General features: G+C 34.0%; 1 protein-coding gene and 1 long non-coding RNA gene across 11 annotated transcripts in view; one reads left to right on the plus strand and one right to left on the minus strand.

The window, feature by feature from the left end:
- Positions 1 to 16,178, plus strand: part of LOC100546506 (sodium channel protein type 2 subunit alpha) — a 55,875-nt gene that overhangs the window by 8,873 nt on the left and 30,824 nt on the right. For 4 of the 10 annotated variants that reach the window (XM_085227757.1, XM_085227755.1, XM_085227765.1 and 1 more), the window contains exons 8-15: positions 16 to 157; positions 304 to 510; positions 3,606 to 3,905; positions 7,236 to 7,613; positions 8,664 to 8,796; positions 9,065 to 9,303; positions 12,216 to 12,389; positions 14,489 to 14,845. In XM_085227757.1, the coding sequence (XP_085083883.1) occupies positions 16 to 157; positions 304 to 510; positions 3,606 to 3,905; positions 7,236 to 7,613; positions 8,664 to 8,796; positions 9,065 to 9,303; positions 12,216 to 12,389; positions 14,489 to 14,845 (1,930 nt within the window). Of the gene's footprint in view, positions 1 to 15; positions 158 to 303; positions 511 to 2,779; positions 2,784 to 3,605; positions 3,906 to 7,235; positions 7,614 to 8,663; positions 8,797 to 9,064; positions 9,304 to 12,215; positions 12,390 to 14,488; positions 14,846 to 16,178 lie in introns of all 10 variants that reach the window. The other 6 variants (XM_085227760.1, XM_085227761.1, XM_085227759.1 and 3 more) reach the window with 4 other exon arrangements.
- Positions 1 to 16,178, minus strand: part of LOC146543985 (uncharacterized) — a 34,479-nt gene that overhangs the window by 600 nt on the left and 17,701 nt on the right. The window lies entirely within an intron of this gene.

The raw sequence follows: 16,178 nt of genomic DNA on the forward strand, positions 1-16,178 counted from the left end.
TTGATTTTCACATAGGCAGTGTCCAGAGGGATATATATGTGTGAAAGCTGGTAGAAATCCCAACTATGGTTACACAAGTTTTGACACTTTCAGTTGGGCTTTTTTGTCACTCTTTCGGCTAATGACTCAGGACTTCTGGGAAAACCTGTATCAACTGGTAAGCAAATTTTATGACCTAAAATCTAGGCTAATTTGAAATGTTCAGCTAACAGCAAAGCATTATGGTGTTGAAATAGTACCATGAAGGTGAACTAATACTGGTAAGAGGTGGACTAATATGCAGATATGCTTTCTACTCCCTAGACACTACGTGCTGCTGGGAAAACATACATGATATTTTTTGTTCTGGTGATTTTTCTGGGCTCATTCTATCTGATCAACTTGATCCTGGCTGTGGTTGCCATGGCCTATGAGGAGCAGAACCAAGCAACTATGGAAGAAGCAGAGCAGAAAGAGGCAGAATTTCAACAAATGCTGGAACAGCTAAAGAAGCAGCAAGAAGAAGCACAGGTAATGATGGATATTGTACTTTCTAAACAGGCTTACTCTAAGGAATGGATAGTAAAATTTTATGAATTAGAAGAAAAATCTTGTTTGCCATGCAAGTTTCGTAAGTTGAAACAGTCAATGAAAAATGAGGAATTAACCAAATGACAAGTAAAGGCAAGTAATGATACAGAACAAGAAGTTCTCAAAAAACAAAACAAAACAAAACAAAAAAGTAAAATATTTGAGATACCAATGTCCTACTAACCTGAATAAGTAGTCAGAGTTCATAACATTTTTAAGTTACAGATCTTACAAACACTGGGAAAAAAAATGTAGTATTTCTCATCTGTGATCTGAGTGAGAATTTCCAGACTTGCTGTAGTTAATAGTTCCACTCTAATACTCATAAAGCAGAGAGATGGATTGTAGACAGTGTTCTCCTAGGTTCCTATCCAGCAAACTCTTTTAGCAGATCTCTAATTCAAGCACACTGAAGTTAATCAGAAGTTTACATAACCTTAGAATAGACCAGTGGTATTTATAATAAAGGTATTACTTCTATTAAATAAATCTTTATTTTCTTTGAAAAGAGAATTATTTCACACATTCATGAAAATAATAAATGCTGATAGAAACTTTTGTGTTAAGTTTTAGTTATCTTAAAGTAAAGTACGCAGGAATTAAGTTCTGTAAGTCAGACATCTGCCTAATTTCTGGCCTGATTTTCAATTGCTTTTCTCTTGTAATCATTTTTAACAGGACAGTGCTTATAAAAAGCTATCAATTAGGATTTTCAATGAATGTACAGTTTTGGTAGTATTTTCAGGCAGCTCTTACACTAGATTAGAATGATTCTGTAACGAGAGTGCTAATCAGAGAATCACAGAATCACAGAATCGTGATAGAAAAAGAAACTGAATCTTTTACTTAAGAAGTAAGTTTTGCACATCACCTATGAAATCTGATAAGCATATATCTATTTTAGTCAAATCCTATCACTTCCAAATCTCTAAGAAAAAAGAATAATCCTGCAAAATGCAAATCAACAAAAAAGTTAAATATCAGTAAACAGCACATTTCTTAAAAAATATGATACTTTCATACCTGAAAGTCACTAAGCCACTTTTAATTACATCAAGAGCTATCTAGATGTTTCTGTGATTCACTGTGGAGACAGAAAAGATGACCCAGACTTAAAAAGAGAAGAACTGGAAGAAACAGACTTTGAGAAAGGCTGGATAAAGGCCAAGTTGTTGTTACTTCTTTAGATGAATGACTACTCAGTTAATTAGAAGTAAAGCAGTATTACAGTCAAAATCTCTAGTATGTGTGAAGACATTAGTGGAAAGTGCTAATTTCAAGGTGGATCACTGAGCTGCTTAATTGTTTCACGAAGCAGTAACCTGTCTTTTCACTCCTTTGACATGGGATCTATTCATCCACAAATCTAAGTTACACTGTGCTTTAGTTTACACCATTATTTTGAAATTTGTTGTCAGTACTAAGTAGATAACAGTGACTCAGCATCTGGTCCCTTATCTATGCTAGAGCATCAGGACGACAATATTCTGAAACCAGTATGACATAATTTTGAGTATCTCTTTTAATTGATGTACACTTCATAATCCTCTTAATATATTCTGATTGGCAGAAAAGTTCTGCATCAAGTCAACTTGTATAGCACAGGTTGCTTATTGTAATGCAGAAAATCATTAATTCGTACCATGACTGAACTAATTTTGGGCTATCTTTTTCATCTATAAAGACAAATCCAATCCTTTTTTAAATACTTGACATCAAGTATAACATGTTTTGCTGGATAACTACAAGTCATCTTCGCTATATAGTGCTAGTCTCTTGCCGTTTCTCACACCATCCTTTTCTGGAAGCTCACTGGAGCCTACTGGCTTTCCAAATATACTTTACACAGCAGGATTTCACAGCTAGTCCCCCAGACATTTCTTTATAGGAAGAGTATTGGTTATGCTTGCATTTCTTCCTTTATTTCATGACTGCACATACCAATTTTCCCAATGAACCAAATCAGACAGCCTGACCATTGCAACTGATGACAGGGTTCTGAGTTTTGGGACTGTTCTTTGGTCCATCTCATCCTTTTTAATCACAGAAGAAACCTAACTTTTTTCTGCTCCCTAGGAGCAGTAGCAACAGAAATTATATGTACCTGTGCGTATTTGTAACAAAGCCCTAGAGTGCTGCTACAGTGGGAATGTGGGAAAAGAAACATGAAGAGGAATATGGTGCTCAAAGACATATTAAGGTCTTTAAGCAAGGTGTCTGCTCCTCGTAAAGGCAGAAATCAAGAGGGTGTCCTTGCTGTGATGACACCAAGGAAAGGCTGGATTCAATTACCTGCTACTTGGATTATGATACATTAACTCACATGGTAGATGTCAAGGATTAGCTTTCTCTGTAAAGACCTAGAGGGGATCAGCCGAATTAAAACCATGACCTTACTGTTCTCTAGAACTACCAGAAGGGAGGTTGTAGGGAGGTAGGAGCCAGCCTCTTCTCCCATGGAGCTAGCCATAGAACTAGAGAGAATGGCCTCAAGTAGTGCCAGGGGAGGTTCAGGTTGGACATTAGGAATTACTTCTTCGCTGAGAGAGTGGTCAGGCACTGGAATGGGCTGCCCAGGGAGGCGGTGGAGTCACTGCCCCTGGAGGTGTTCAAGAAACATCTAAGTTTTATACTGAGGGACGTGGTTAGTGGGAAATACTGACGATAGGTGGATGGTTGGACTGGATGATGTTAGAGGTCTTTTCTAAGCTTGGGGATTCTGTGATGAATGTGAGGCAAGAGGAAATCTGGAAAAAGGTCTGAAGTAGATGAAAATGCCTCATGCTTACACTTTCCTGACTACCTTCATTTTAGACCAGTGTCTTGTGAAGTCTTTAAGGAATAATGATGCTCTTGTACTGCTAAATCTGGTGTTTAAATAAACCGTGGTGCTAAATGATGAGGAGCTATACATATCAGTAGTTTGTTTTGACTGTGTATAACACTACCAGAAGGATAATAAAAGCAATTGTTAAAAAACAATAAAATTGTTCATTTTTGGCTCAATAAGAATACTTTGTTTTGTAACCCGACAGGCTACAGCAGCAGTGGCAGCAGCATCAGTTGCATCAAGGGATTTCAGTGGGGTAGGGGGATTAGGAGAACTCTTGGAAAGTTCTTCAGAAGCATCAAAGTTGAGCTCAAAGAGTGCTAAAGAAAGAAGAAACAGAAGGAAGAGAAGAAGACAAAAAGAAATGTCTGAAGCAGAGGACAAGGGAGATATTGACAAGTTTCCCAAGTCTGAGTCAGAAGATAGTATCAGAAGAAAAAGTTTCCGCTTCTCCACAGAAGGAAGTCAACTGACATATGAAAAAAGGTTCACATCTCCCCATCAGGTACAGCACACTTTTTTATTCTATCATGTATATCTGTTCTAGTTTGGGTTTTATTTTGAACTTTACATATTGAAAGTTACGTAAAAGGTGAGCAAACAAATAAACAGTGTTAATAGTTTTAACAGTGTTAAAGTGTTAAACCCATTCTATTAGCGAAGGGATAAAAAGATGATACCAAGGAGAATTGTTTATGTTAACTATTAGTGTCTTAACTGTTAGTTAAAACATTTCTGAAAACTTATTTCTGAAGATGTATTTGGTAGATCAGAGAGAAATCAAAGACACTGAGTAGTATTCACATATTTGTATTGTGGTTCCTCAATTGCAGTTCTCTGTTGTGCATCCATTTCAAAACCTTACAAATATTAAGTACTTTAGCAGACCATATCTTCAAACTGCTCTGAATAGGAAATTCTACCATAAGTTTCTATTGCCTTTCATTATCTTCTTTAAACAATAGATAAAGAAAAGGTAGTTCTAGTTTTCCACAGTAAAGACAAAATATATAGGGATTGCTTAGGCTCGTATTTACAGAATTTAGTCATACTGTTCTTTCCCAATGGAAGCTCATTATGCAAGATGAGAATCTTACAAAAAAGGAAAGTGAGTGACTTGACTGCACTCAAGAGTCACTGATAAAGTCTGAGGAAAAAGGAATTTCTGTTTGCTGGTCTTGTGCTTTAACTACTCAGCAATAGGCTTCTCTATTGGTTAGACTAAATTCTCTGATGCTATTTGATATAATTCTGGTGAAGGATAAGATTAAATAATATATTACATTTATGTTAAACATATTTATTTTTGCGTGCACAGATTGATGCTGAATTAAATTATCAATAGAAAAAATATCTAGTCTGGGAACACGTATAATAAGGAGAATTTGAGACAAAAATTTGAATAGCGAATATAAATTTTATGTAGCTTTATTAACATACAGTAAGGTATGTTGCATGCATTTATTCATACTCTAAAACTGTCAGAAAGCTTTCATCCTATCAGCTGTCATGAAAAAGTATGAAACGTTCATCTAAATTGAACAAGTTTAGGAAGGCAAGGCATATGAAATGACTTTCAATAATATTAAAATCACATAAAAGTCCATGGAGATCTACTGAAAAAAAAATTGTATATGTTTCAGATTTTAAATAAAGCAAAGAAATAGTAAAATAGACTGGAAATAGCCCATCTTGGGACATCATGAATTGTAGAGCAGGAAGGAAATAAGAGATCACCTGAAATAAATTTTAGAGGGCATTTAAGATTTTAAAATACAAAGAGATTTCCATCAAACAAATAATCAAATTGAAGTTAATTAATTGAATTAAAAATTGCCTTAGTAATTGTATATGTGCAAAAAGACTCTGGAACAAATATTGCCTGCACATACACAAAGTAAGACGGAGCTGTCATGTAAACTGAAAAAAGGTCTGGTTTGTCTTGTTATCTATGCAGTAAGCTGCTGAGTGAAATAGGGTGGCTGAGCATGAAACAACACAGTAGAATGGTAAGGGGAGATAATCTGCCTATCCAGCCCCTATAGAGGTTTTGTCCTTTGACACAGTATTCTGTTTGCAAACGAATGATGCATCCTCCGTGAAAAGCTAGGCTTTCCTTTCACATCTTACTTGCCAGCAGCATGAAGGCAAATATATTTCTGCCTCTACATGTGTTAGAATTGCTGTCATTTTGGCTTATAGCTTTTGTCCAAACCTAGTAGGGATATTCAAAGCAGGCATACTGCTGCTAAGTCCCTGAGGGGCCTGATCCATTTAGCAGTGCTCAGAGCTTGATAGCATATATTGGAAAGACTGGACAACACACAAAACAGCAGCAAGGGGAGCTTTCTCTATAAAGCAAGGATAGCAGTGCTAGTCAGCTGTATCCTAGTAGGTGTGTGATTTGAAGGACTGTAGTTGGGCCAAATAATAGTATGAGAAAATTGCAAGAGCTGCAGTAACTATTTTACCATTTTGTCAGGTTTCACTGACATTTCCCATAGATGCTAGAGCTATTTATATGGGGGAAAACAAAACAAAACAGCACTTTTTTTCCAGTCAACTCTACATATTGGTAGCAAAACCATTTGGCTGATATTCTTTAAGTAACTCAGCCTGAGGCTGAGCCAGCATAAAAAATTTCATCCCAATTTATTAAGATTTGGTATAGCTATAAGAGCAAAAAACTGCATATCATAATGGGAAACACCTGCAAACCGCTATAGTTCAACCACTAATGGGGAATGTGTGCTGGGTTTAGACCGTCGTGAGACAGGTTAGTTTTACCCTACTGATGATGTGTTGTTGCGCTAGTAACTAGTTCAGCACACATACAATGTGTATATATATGCAGTGGTCTGAATATTTGGTTCTCAATATTAATATGGATTTCTATATACTTTAATTTAATTATAATTATTCTGAGATAAAGGCATTGCTCTTGCATGTAAGCACTTTTCACCTGCAAACAAATTGACATCAGAAACCAGTTTTACCATAAAAAAAGACATGAAGATTTGCACAAAGACAAGGATGAAGAAAGCTTAATGCAAGGTGTTTTTTTTTCCACAGTTAGCACTCATTTTATTTATTCATGAATGCTGTTAATAAAATATGTAGCATGGGAGAATAGCATTCCATTAAGCTTCTACTGTAATTAAAAGATTAATTGCCAACAACCGCTGATTTATTTTTCTCATCTGTAAGAGGATATCTTTGGGTAGCTGTGTCCCTGGTGAATGTTTGCTGTGCGCTGCCTGATGGACACATGGTAGGTAGGTGTTCAGCCTACTGCAGCACTGAGTGCTATGTTCAAGGAGTGCTACTAGGCATATTCACGCTATCCCTCCAGAGCTTCTCCAAGCCCCTGTCCTAGTTTTTGAGTACTGCTTATATTGTTTCATCATTATTGAGACTAGTGTCAATAGGACAGACAAGTACTGATAAGTTGGAATCCCTAGGAGTCCAAGGGATGAAAAAGGGAAGAAAGCTAAAAGACTTTCAGCTCTGCTGTATGTAGAAGATACAATAAAATATAAATCTGCAAAGCCTTGATAGAACACTCTCCACTACACTCATGAATCCATACAAACTCAAACTGCATTTTTTGCTCAAACTGCCCAACCTTGCTATGTCTCCCACACAACTTTTCTTCAGTCCTTCTACATTAAACTAAAATTTCGTATCTACTTCAGTCCCATTAATGAGCACATTCTCCACACAGTCACTGGTACTGTTGAAGAAAAAATTGAAAATTCTTGGAAAAGCCAAGAACTTCTATATCTTGGAACATCAGTTATAGAGCTGTCTTGTTTTCTATTTAAATCTTTTGCAGTCTTTGCTAAGCATCCGTGGTTCCCTGTTCTCACCAAGGCGCAACAGCAAAACAAGCATTTTCAGTTTCAGAGGTCGCACAAGGGATATAGGATCTGAAAATGACTTTGCTGATGATGAGCACAGCACTCTTGAGGACAACGAAAGCAGAAGAGACTCTCTCTTTGTTCCCAATCAACATGGAGAAAGGCGTAACAGTAACATCAGTCAGGCCAGTATGTCATCCAGAATGGTGCCAGCCCTTCCGGCCAATGGGAAGATGCACAGCGCTGTAGATTGCAATGGAGTAGTCTCCTTAGTTGGAGGACCTTCAACTCTAACTTCACCTACTGGACAGCTTCTACCAGAGGTAATTATAAGCAAACAACCAATTTCTGCAGTTTTCTTTGGGCACAGAATTTTTTCTTACTGTTCACTTCGGCATGCCTTACTATTTCTTACAGCTGTGAGAAATAACTTGCAATAGTTTCTAAAGTACAGGAGATGAGGGAAAAAAGTCCTCAAGCTCGTACGTCTGAACCTTACAATAGTATTATATTCTCCTTGCCTTCAGCAAGAGATCTGCACAGAGAAAAATAATATGTATATATAAACTAAATCTGCCATTTTGTACACAGTTTTGCCTCAAAAAACAAAGCTAGGCATTTGATATAAAACTAAGGATATAGGAATAGGAAACTACCTGCAAAATGTGAAGGAAAGCAGTTACTATTCCCATGATAGTTTTCTATTAGCATACATTTCAGTTGATTTCCATAAGCTGTTTCTTCAAACTTTGGAAAATTCAAGCTTTTTAATACAAAATATTTTAATATGGTATTTTGGTGACTATAATACTTTGACAAAATATTTTCATTATAAATAAATATTGAGATTTCTTTACTACTATCATACATTTTATTTTCTCTCCTATCTTGATACAGAGCTTCATACAAAAAATCAAGTAAAATTATGTTATATATTATGCATATATAGTTCTATTTCAGAAAAATACTCACTTGAAAAAAAAGATTTAGCCATTTAAGTCAAGACCCTTTGCAAAGGAAACAGAACTATTAATACTCAAAAATGTTTTTTCATCTTCATACTAATATAACCTTGAAATCCTCTGAAAGTTCTGAAAGCTTTATTCTTTTTCTGGATATGGACAAAATAATGAAAAAAGAATGAGAGGTTTGCATGAATGATAGAATTAGTGAAAAGCAAGAACCAAGATTTGGGAACATTTTAGTACCACTCTTGTGGTCAGATTCCTGGGCTGTGCTCCAAAAGAAGAAAAAAGCATCTGTAAAGACACTTGCATACTACTGAATAGTGTGTTAGAAAGATCTGCAAGTCTGATTTTGATTGTCACTATGCATTTATGCAGTAAATGTCATTAATTGACTGTTAAAGAGAATGGTTTAATTCCTCAGTATTTTATTTACAGGGCACCACTACTGAAACAGAAATAAGAAAAAGAAGACTGAGTTCTTATCAGATTTCCATGGAAATGCTGGAAGATTCTGCTGCAAGACAAAGAGCAATGAGTATAGCCAGCATACTTACAAACACAATGGAAGGTATTTGATACATTCAGATAAACTGTTTATTAAATCCCTGCTATCTACACACATACGGTTTTTGCTTATTTAAAGGAAACTGAATGCACTCATAATTTATATATGCATGACAACCATCACGGTCCACAGGTTTTAGGGAAGATTAGATAGTTGTGAGCTGTTTATTTAAATGATTTAATTTTTTAACATATTTTAACAATCACAGAGATTATAATTGAACTATTGATTATTTGTTATTTTTTTCTTTTCCTTTTCTTTTTTTTTTCAGAGCTTGAAGAATCCAGACAGAAATGTCCCCCATGCTGGTACAGATTTGCAAATACTTTCTTGATCTGGGATTGCTGGAGTCCATGGTTAAAAGTAAAACACGTTGTCAATTTAGTAGTGATGGATCCATTTGTTGATCTTGCTATAACTATTTGCATTGTTTTGAACACCTTGTTTATGGCCATGGAACATTACCCAATGACAGAACAATTTAGCAGTGTCCTTTCTGTGGGAAACCTGGTGAGTGCTTTATCGTGCAGTTTGATCTAAAAGTACTATTTTTTCTAAAACAAGAAATGCATAAATGCACTGTACTGGCTTTAAATCTATTCTATTTTTTTTTTTTTTTTAATAATCCATTTAGAAACTGTATTATTTTCCTAAACAAACAGTTTCCTGGAGCCTTTAACTTTCATGAATCTAGTAACTATTGAAATGAAATAACTAGATATGTTTGGAAATGTAGTCTTCACTTGTCAGATTTGATTTCTTGAGGTCTCCCTTGGGGTTTTATCTTTAAAAGGTTAAAGGAGATTATCTAGTTTTTACTACAATGTTGATATTCCCTCACAGAAAATATTTTTCTTGTGTGAGAAATTGATGAAACATTCACATGTCAGAATTTCACTTTGAATTTTTTTCAGTTAAATTACAGTGAAAGTATGTGTTTCCAAGAAAGGCATATTTCTTGTTAGCAGTATATACTTGCCACTTTATATGACTGAAGTTTTACAAACAGAAATATTATTATTTATTCTCTAATAAAAAGTACTTTTTATTTGTAACTCTATTAGTGATGCCATTCCTGGTTTTCATCTGATCTGGAGATTTACAGTTACATTCAATTATTTTTCTGAGCAGATATCTAAATGTGGCATCACATACAAGTATTTGCTTCTGACGATCAGGAAACAAAAGGAATGAACTTTGCAAGTGTTTGTTTTAGAGGAGGACTCATACATTTTAAAACTGTTGCCACTTCAAGTAACTATTGTTAGTTTACCCAGGAGAATATGGATTGATTCCCACAGTATGCAGTCCTGAAAAACCAAGTCTTTTGAACTAATACCACAAGAAGATTAGTTTTGAATATTCTGCTAATAATTGAATGGAGCAGTAATACATTTCTCAGTCACAGTACATTTTAAATTATTTTCCTTAAATGTACTGCTAATAATAAATGTCTATGACTTTTTTTTAAAAAATACGTAACTAAAAATAAACATATTGCCAGAAGATATTGTGTGAACTAAAGTTTTCTTTCTCCTGGACAAAGGCTTAGTCTCTAGCATATTCTTATGTTCATTACAAATTACAGAATATTGTATTTTAATGCATTAGTCTGACATACTAATGTTAGAGTGATCTCTCACCATTTACGCTTTCAAGGCTTTCTTCAGGCTTTTCCCACCTCGTACATTTTTTACTCAATGCTAGCAACAGTGATGTTTTAACTACCTTTCTAACAATTCAGTATCCTTAATCAGGACTATGTACAAGCAATGAATATTATTCCCGCTGATTCCAATTACGTTCTCTGTAGCTCACTGTACTAATCTATTAACCTTAGTTATGCAGTTAACATACAAAGTATGTTAGTTTACTGTTCACTTGTGACATCATAGGCTCTTTGAGGATAAATTAAGCATAGCAAATATTAACAAGCCTTTGTATAGTATTTAACTGAAACAGAAGAAATAGTTACAAAGTTTAATTATTAATTTTCATACTACTGAAATTCAATATGCAAGATTTTTAATTATAAGAAAGCTTGAGTTTCAGTCTGCTAAAAATGTACTACTTTTGTGTATTTGTGGATGCTGATATGCTCAAAAGATGTAGTTTGTGGATGGCATAGATGTGGAGGAAATATTTTTAAATTAAATGCTTTTAAAATTTTTTTTCAATTATTTTGACAAATATTATGACAACTTTGTCAATAGTTATCTTTACCTTTTTCTTTATACTTTATTATATTTTATTTCTTTGCACTTATATTTTCTTTATATTTATACTTTCTTTATAGAAATACCTATTACATTCTTCTGAATATATGGTAGCACTTTTCATATCTCAGTTTAATAGTGTATTATTTCTATCTATGTTTTCAGTTTCTCAAAAGTATAAACTTTAAAAATTATTAGCATTTCCAGTTTGAAAATGGTGAATATTTCCACACCATTATATTCATCTCCTAATTTTCGTAAATTAAAAGATATTTATAATTGTCATGTTTACACACAATATATGTAAAATTAAGCTTTGCTTCTATACAACTTGCTGGGATGACTAAGAACAATCTGGACAAGGAACGTAGAATGAAATTGCAGAGCACATCAGTTGATATCAGTAGACTTTTGGATCATGTGGGGATAGCCTTTGAGTGTTGTGCACAATATTCGTATGTTTTTAGTAGCTTTTACATTATGCTCTAAAACTTCCTTATTATGCTGTACTTAACACTGATCACTACTCACTGCAAAAATGTCATGCTGGGATTAATTCTGTACTTTCAAAAAACAAGGAGCATTGATCGTTTCACAATTGACACCTTCAGGTATTTCAAGTAACATTTTCACCATGTAATCCTTTTCATGCAAGAAAATAGCCATCACATGGAAAAATAGCTGTTTCTGAATGCTCTATATCCTTACAAAAAGTCTAATGCATGAAATTTCAGCTTCCACCCATACACTTTGAGCTAAAACAGACACCTTAGGAAGCCTGACCCCAGAAAGTCTGTCATAACACTTCTGTTGAGACTGTGGGAAAGGATAGAAATTACTGTCATTTTGTTTTATTTTACTGGAAGAATCCTTTAGAAGCAAGGCTAAAAACACTAGATCATATCAGATCAGGTGATGGTGAAATCTTTCAGTTAGTGAATTGGATCTGATCTACTCACTGGTAAATATATTTTTTTAGAAGCTTATCAATTCTGAGCCCTCCTATATCTGTCTTGATTTAGTAATTTGCTTTTAACTACAGTCTTCATTGCGCAGAGATTCTTAGATGCTATTTGGAGATAACAGTCATCTTTTTTACGTAGTAACAGGTACAAATGACAGGTAACAGAAATTAAGCTGGATTAGAAAAATTTGCTCAGATATATATTTGTGTCAAAACAACTCAACTAATTGATTTTGTTTTAGGTATTCACTGGGATATTCACAGCAGAAATGGTACTAAAGATAATTGCTATGGACCCTTATTATTATTTCCAAGAAGGCTGGAATATTTTTGATGGTATTATCGTTAGCCTTAGTTTAATGGAGCTTGGTCTCGCAAATGTTGAAGGATTATCAGTTCTTCGGTCATTCAGATTGGTAAATACCTTGATAATTATATATATATACGTATATTATATATATATATATATGTGCAATTGTATCACTTCAGAATTGTCCTGATTTATGTAATAATTACCAGTAGTGTAAGGACATATTAGACACTTAAATGTCTCACATATTTTTTCATATATGGCTAAGTTACAAGTTATAGTTAATATGTACAAGTTTCAGGTGTTAGTCAAATGTTATGTTTTCATATCAAATTGTCCTATTGATATCCTATTGTACTGATATCCTTTTCAATCATAAGAGTAACTGCTATCTTTTGAAAGTTTTGGAAGTTTTCATTATACTGATTTCATTAAGATTCATCAAAGCTGAATATCTGTAAGAACATATATATTGCCACTAGAATAAAGAATCATAAAATTTTTAGTCTTTTTGTTTGAACATTACTTTGTGTTCCCTGTAAAATCCTTAAGTATGTCCTCTCTTCACAACAACTATTTTAATGTACACTGAGAATAAGCTGTTTTTAGGATAAGAATACTTAGATTGAAATACTGTTGAGCTTTTACTAAAAATAATGTATTTACAGCAATTAGTATTCTACACAAACTAATCTATAGGCAAATTTAATAGAGGCACAAGTGTCATGATGTAAAAGTCTGTCTTATTAGTATTTCTTACGTTACCTGAAACTATGTTATTTCTAAATATATAGAGCAGACAGTAGTTTCATAGTTTATTAGCACCAGCTGCCATGGTACTCAACTTCATGTACCATTATTAATTTTTAAGTTGTAAGTACAATGTCCTGAAAGGATATCTCAAGATCAACATGAAATTGTTGCTTTAAAATTTCCCTTGAAGTAAGCCTATAAAACCCATTGTAGTGCTGAGAAAAACAAGACTAAGCCAGCAAAGAAGGAGTTGTGAGAGTAAGGAGAAGAGCACCGACTTCTATCTGTCTTTAGGACCTGAAGCAGTAATTATCTGTGAGCGGATGTTTAAAAATACCAAAACTAAATCTAGTATAAACACAAAATATGTTCTTTTTCTCTGTGTGCTGCTAAGATGAAATGCTGGACAGTACAGTTTAGGGAAATAGCAAACTCCATGCTCTCTTTTCCCATTAAAATAATATTATTTGTTGTGAAGAAAAAGTTAGTTTACAGAAACTCAGTTCTGCTAAACACCTTGGACCTAGCTTCTCTGATCACGTCATTAGAACACATTTGTACACAAGTTAGAATAAGCTGCCAATCAGAAGCAATTTTGTAGGAAGATTTTTAGCCTTATTTATTTCTAGCACGTTTTTATAAGCAATGAAATTATTAATATTGAAATTTAATTGTTTAAAGTTGACTTCTGATATGTAAAATGGTATGTAAAATGAAGAATGTAATCTATATTTCATTACAGCACAGTACAGACACCACTAAGTAGAAGGCCTTCAAAAAAACAAGATCTCTGGAAAAAGCTCAGGAATTAAAACTAGTGTATGTGTAAACAGTCTTAGTTGTTTGCTTTAAAATGTCAGGAACAGCAGGGAAAACAGCTGGCTTTCCTGTGTGGCATCTCAGATAAGTGAATCTGAGTTGATTAATAGATTTTGCTAAATTCTCAGGGAAAATTTCTCAATGCTAAGTTGTAATGCAATTATTTTCAAATAAATTCAGGTACTCTAATAGGAATAGACAGTCTATAGCACTTCATGCTGTAAAATTCTTTTTAGAAGTTGCCATAAATACGTTACAATGCAGGAAAATAATGGAATGCAGAAATTATCCATTTAGCATAGACTATATTATATCCTTCTCAAGGATTACACAAGTATTAGAATTTCCTAAATGTTTTAATTTAAATGTTTGGGGTTTTTTTTCTGCTTCTTGAGTACGTTTTGATCACACATCTTGCTCTTACTTTGCCTTTCTTACTAAATTCTGAAACTTAAATTGTAAACTGTCTCCATAGGTTCTAAATTCACAGAACACAAATAGACAACAGCCAAAGAGATTATGTAAAACTGACATCATAACAGATGGCATTCGCAAATCAGAACTCTTCATGAATAGTGGCACAAGATACCTCTAGAATATAACTAATGGTTCCTCTGCATTTTTGTTTTGCAGCTTCGAGTTTTCAAGTTGGCAAAATCTTGGCCAACTCTAAATATGCTGATTAAGATTATTGGCAACTCAGTGGGGGCTTTGGGCAATTTGACCCTGGTGCTGGCCATCATTGTGTTCATTTTTGCTGTGGTTGGGATGCAGCTGTTTGGGAAAAGCTACAAGGAATGTGTCTGCAAGATCTCCAGTGACTGTGTGCTTCCACGCTGGCACATGCATGACTTTTTCCACTCTTTCTTGATTGTATTCCGAGTGCTGTGTGGAGAATGGATAGAAACGATGTGGGACTGCATGGAGGTTGCAGGCCAAACCATGTGCCTTATTGTTTTCATGCTGGTCATGGTGATTGGAAACCTAGTGGTATGTGATGAACACTTTTAAATTGTGATGCAAAAATATATATTATGTACAGCTAGGCAATAAGAATCTTTGTCATGCTTCTATTTGGAAGAAAAACATAACTACTTGAGCTAGATTTTGGGTAACAAAAAAAATCTCTTCTCTCTTCTCTTCTCTTCTCTTCTCTTCTCTTCTCTTCTCTTCTCTTCTCTTCTCTTCTCTTCTCTTCTCTTCTCTTTTCTCTTCTCTTCTCTTCTCTTCTCTTCTCTTCTCTTCTCTTCTCTTCTCTTCTCTTCTCTTCTCTTCTCTTCTCTTCTCTTCTATTTCCATTCAGTGAAGTAATGTTACTATGACTTTAGGAATGTAGGAATGCGCCAAAATGACCCACTGAGTGATTGAGCTAATTCATAGATGTTATTTAAATCCAAATGTTATCAGAACTCATCTTGAAATAATAAAGACTATGCTGCACCAGCTCATGGGCAGCATCGTTTGGAGATTTTTTTTAAAAAAAGGACATCCTTGCACTCATTGCGGATAATTCTGGCACTAAAACTTCTGACTTAATTAAAATAAAGTATAATGTAGTTGTTATAGTAGCATATCTTGAATTTAAGTACTTTTTGCTTAGGTATAGAAAGAAACCTCTAATATTTTCAGAGTGATTAGTCTTGCCTCCTAAAAATGCATTTGAAAGTTTCTAATTCAAAATTGTAGAATAAATTTTTATAGAAAACGTTTAATTCATGCTGACAATTAATGATGAAAGGTTCACATATATCATTGTGAAAACTTCTTAGAAATCAGGATTATAATTGGAAGGCACAATCCATGTTGACACTTTAAAATTTCTTTTAACATTCACAGTAAATTCTGAGATGCCTAGAATTTATATTTCATTTCTGTCAAAATTCTCTTCCTTTAGTGACTGATTTTAATGATTTATTTTTATGACATAAAATTCACAATGTTTATGTCCTAGTTGTTCAGACAACTTTGCAATCTTGACATTGGATTTGCAGAAATGTGCACGCCTGAGAAAATTTTTTATGATTGGTAACCTATTCATTTTTTCCACATTAACTTCTGGATATAAATACTGTTTCCAATTCATATTACCTCTTTGTTCTTTCAAATATTTACTTATTCAGATCTGTTGTTGTTGTTTGCTTTCCAGGAATTGTGAAGGTATGAAGAATTATATCTTGAATAAAGTTAAAATGAGAGGTCTAACACATTTAAATAAGGGGAAATTTATTTCAGATAGGATATGAGGTTTTTTTGGTAGATCAGAGGGGTTTTTTTTTTGTATCTTTAAATGATATGATAGAGAACAAAGCATTTTTCTCAAAGT

Source organism: Meleagris gallopavo, chromosome 7 (genome assembly GCF_905368555.1).
Source record: "Meleagris gallopavo chromosome 7, MGAL_WU_HG_1.1, whole genome shotgun sequence".
NCBI classification, from domain to species: Eukaryota; Metazoa; Chordata; class Aves; order Galliformes; family Phasianidae; genus Meleagris; species Meleagris gallopavo.